General features: G+C 44.6%; 1 protein-coding gene across 1 annotated transcript; it reads right to left on the bottom strand.

Moving 5' to 3' along the window:
- Positions 1-972: 972 nt before the first annotated feature.
- Positions 973-3,610, bottom strand: odd (odd skipped). The gene is made up of 2 exons (XM_017071738.4): positions 3,167-3,610; positions 973-2,932 (listed from the first exon to the last, which is right to left on the bottom strand). Exons 1-2 carry the CDS (start codon positions 3,237-3,239, stop codon positions 1,809-1,811), a joined length of 1,197 nt encoding a protein of 398 aa, XP_016927227.3. The 5' UTR covers positions 3,240-3,610; the 3' UTR covers positions 973-1,808.
- Positions 3,611-4,120: the final 510 nt, after the last annotated feature.

The raw sequence follows: 4,120 nt of genomic DNA, 5'->3' as shown, positions 1-4,120 counted from the left end.
GACCTCAGGCCTCAATTAAAGACAATCCTATGGTCGATTTTGAGACAAAGATCACAATATAAAATTGACAGTTCCAAGTAAGAAGCGTGCTAAGAGAAATGGAGTTGCCAAAGGAAAAAAATGGAACCGAAAAACCCCCATTAAAGAAAACCTACCTTACTATACCTTTTGCAAGACATTTGGCACGTTCCCGAATTTCAAAAGAAGCCACCATGAAAACTGAACTAAAAATGAAAACCAAACTGAAACACAGGCCATAAATATTTGGACCGCACCTTAAAGTTAAACAATAACCATACCGACACCGAAATCGAAACCAAGTCATGACAAAACCATAGCAAAACTGACATCAAATTCAATTCAATTCGATTTCATAAATTAACTTATGCGACAGATTGAATATTTTTTTGGTGGCGAGACTTCTGCTTACTTAATCGGCAACCTGAAAATTAATAGAGCTGCTTAAAAATGCGCAAATCGAGATCTGCATAAAAACTGAGTTATTTTCGAATGGTTAATAAATTTTGACAGCTGCTGTTTGATAGTTCAACTTATATGGTTTTCAGAATTCACTCAAATGAATTATGTTCGCAGCATGAGATAAATATGAAGGCAGGAAGGTGTGGGAGTTAATCATACGATAAAGAAAACGCTTATATTGATTAAAAGTAAATCAAAAAGGCAAATAAAATGTGTTAATATACGTTGTATCTGAAAGATTACTGAATAAAATTATTTTAACTTCTTGGGACCACTTTAACATGATATCAAGGTGCTCATAAGATTTTTGATTAATGCCTAAATCCTAAATCTTAATGCCTTTTCAAAATTCTATCCTAGAACATCTACAAAAATACCCCAAAGATAATTTAATCAGTTTGAAGGGAAAATAATCAAAAATCAGTGCAAAAATTCCGTTATATAAACCACAGAAACCCAAAATCCCCCGCGATAATAAAAAGGCATATAAAATTTCAGTTGAAAATTACTATCCCTTTATATTTAAGTATTTTTTGTGATAACTTCATATCAATGCGAATATTTTATAGGCATATCTATATACAGACTATAGGTATAGACGATAATGAGATCGTTGTATCTTTGTGCTTAGTCACATTTGCTATAGCGACAATTAAGTTGTTAAATCTAAACAGTAAGTAATCATGACAATCGTCTCGGTTTAACATTACACAATCGTTAGATTGATTTATTCACGTATTATTTAAATATAATAATTAAAACAGTCTTTCAATAACCAAAGCGGGTTTGAGGTTTTGTTTGATTGAACTATTGTAACATAACATTTGGTTTACTTTTACTCCATAAACATTACAAACTGAATGGGCTACTACGACTATAAGGTACAATAATATATAGTTAAGTTATAATTACAATTATATGGTATTTATTTAAATGTATAGTTTACAATTGTGTGTGATTTGGAATTGTTTTGTAGGAGGCTTGTGCTAGCAATACTTTTCATTAGATTTTTCATCAGATTTCCTCTGCTATTTAACTTTGGCATTTGTTTAATGCAATTGGGGTTTGCTATATTTCCGGGTTTATATAGAACCGATTGCACGGAGGATGACTTCTTCTTCTACTACTTCTGCTCACTGGGTTGCGATTGCGATTGCGAATTGCTGGCGAGGATTTTCCACTTGCACCTTTGGCCAGAATGCGAGCTGGACTCGGTTGATTTTCCATTCCAGGCATTTCCCATGCCTGGCGGCTGTCCAGCTCTCTGAATCCCTTCTTGATTCTCTCAACAGAAACCAGATGTTGGTTTTGTTTGGATTTCCGCCAATCTATCTGCTCATGATCTCATCGATGGTGAAGCCCAGCGTTCGCTTGGGCTTCTCGGAGCTCGATGATGAGGAGGATAGATCGAGCACGGGCAGATGCTGTACCAAATTCTCAGGTTGAGGCGGGCTCAATGCCTGGTTTGGCACGGAATGCGAAGTGGCCGGTGAGGTGGCCACTTCCTTGGTGCTCTGCTCGCTGTGGCTCTGCAGGTGACTCTTCAGGTTGGCCCGCTGGTTGAAGCTCCTCTGGCAGATGGGGCACTTGTGCGGACCCTCCTCCAGATGGGTGACCTTGTGGACGGCCAGGGTGCGGGACTGGCAGAAACCCTTGCCGCAATCGCTGCACTTGAAGGGCTTGTCCTTGGAGTGGATGTAGCGGTGATCCCTCAGATGATCCTGGCGCCGGAAGGCCTTGCCGCAAATGTCGCATGAGTAGGGCCTCTCGTCCGTGTGGGTCCTCTCGTGGATGAGGAGGTTGTAGGACTTGGTGAACTGCCGGTTGCAGTACTTGCAGATGAACTGCTTCTTTGGGCGACTGCTGCCTGTGGCAGCACCACCGGTGGGTCCACCAGCGGCACCACCGACTCCACCCAGTTTCAGTGTGGGCATGGCTCCAAAATGACGACCCACAACTGCGGCATGCAGCGTATGGAGGCCAGCGGGATAGGGGCGCACATGATGCGGATGTGGGTGCGGGTGGTGCGGATGTCCATGGTGGTGATGGTGATGCGGATGTTGCTGCTGCTGCTGTTGCTGTTGCTGCTGGTAGATGGCTGCATTGCGGATCCAGTGGTTCATCAACTGCTGATGCACTGCCACGGGATCGGCTGTGGCTCCGGGATAAACCGGATATTGCTGCGGCGCCTGATGTTGCTGCTGCTGTTGTTGCATCTGCAGCCACAAGCGATGCTGCTGCTGTTGCTGCTGCTGCTGTTGCTGTTGCTGCTGCTGCTGCTGGTAGTGGGCCATGTGTCGCATGTGCAGTTGCGTGGCCACAGCTTCGTCACTGATCGCCGGATGCACTCTCCTCAGTGGCTCCTCGGTGGGCGTATGTGGGGGCGTCAACATGGGGGAGAGACTCGTCTCACGCTCCTCCTTGATCACTATGAAATCCTCCTCAGCAAAGTCTAAAAAGAGTAGAGAAAAAATATATTTAGTTAGTTAAGGTTCAATATAAATACTATCAGAAAATATAGCTCAAAGATGTAAATGAAAATGAGTCTAGAAAAAGTATCTTTAAGATAGTAATTTAAATTGAGAAGCCAAAGCTTAAGTTGGAAATTGATTTTTTTATCAAAGCTAGTTATCCATTTAGCCGTCGGTAAAACCCTAGTCTTAACTCGTTTGGCACGTGAACCCACCTTGTTCTCTGCTTAAGTTGAGCTCGTCATCCACGGTTATGTTGCTGATGGGCGAGGCCGATGTGGAAGACATTATACTGTCTTTTTTGGCCGTTTGTTGGTTTATTTGGTTATGTCGATTTATGGTTTAGTGGGAACTGCACGGTTCACTTTGGCTTAGCACTTGTATCTGTATCTCTGCGTTGTTTTCTTTTAGTTTTTTTTGTTAGCTGTCTGACTGAGCGTTCTTTTGGATGCGACGTGCCACCGACAACGTCTCGACACAAACTGAATTCGTTGGCCGTTCGCCGCTCTCCGACTCAAACGGTTGAAAATCGAAGTGAAGTGAAACGAAACGAGTGGAGTGTATGTGTTATATCCCCGTCTCTGTTTCCCCTTTTGAGTGACTTGTTTGGTGTTGCTGCCGTGCTGTTGCTGTTGCTGCTGCTGCTGCTGCTGCCTGAGCGATGTTGCTGTTGGGAGTAGCGCTCGTTAATAACTGACTGCAACTGCCGGAGTGGCGACCCGTTTTTGAACCCGCCGAGAAGTGCGGAGGAGGGCGACGAGGGTGACGAGCGGCCCGACCAACGGCAGCTGCCTGTGGCGGGGTTGAAGTTATTTGGAAATGGTAGATAGGTCCACGCCTACCTGCTGCTTTCGGATTGGCCCTTGTGTTCAGAGCGCTCGGTATCTGTATCTCATGGATATGGATGTGTGTGGCTCTGTATCTTTTTGGCTTTTTCCGTTCCGAGCAGTAAACAAGCGGAAACCGTTGGCCTGACGGTCGCAAGCGTGGTATTTTGTTGGTGTTGCTGCTGCTGCTGCTGCTGATGTTGCTGCCGTAGTTGCTGCTGCTGCTGCTGCTGTTGCTGCTGCTGCTGCCGTAGCTGCTGCCTGGCATCAGCAGCCATCGCTTAAGTCCAGCCCGCATCCCAATCCCAATCCGAAACGATTCCCTCCCAGGCGCATGTGCCA

The sequence above is a fragment of the Drosophila suzukii genome, chromosome 2L (genome assembly GCF_043229965.1).
Source record: "Drosophila suzukii chromosome 2L, CBGP_Dsuzu_IsoJpt1.0, whole genome shotgun sequence".
In the NCBI taxonomy this organism is placed as follows: domain Eukaryota; kingdom Metazoa; phylum Arthropoda; class Insecta; order Diptera; family Drosophilidae; genus Drosophila; species Drosophila suzukii.
This window is presented reverse-complemented; position numbering and strand designations above follow the sequence as displayed.

Coding starts and splice junctions, on each gene's coding strand:
- odd (XM_017071738.4), bottom strand. CDS start 3,239: ATGTCTTCCACATCGGCCTCGCCCATCAGCAACATAACCGTGGATGAC. Junction 2,933..3,166: donor CAACTTAAGCAGAGAACAAG/GTGGGTTCACGT, acceptor TACTCTTTTTAG/ACTTTGCTGAGGAGGATTTC.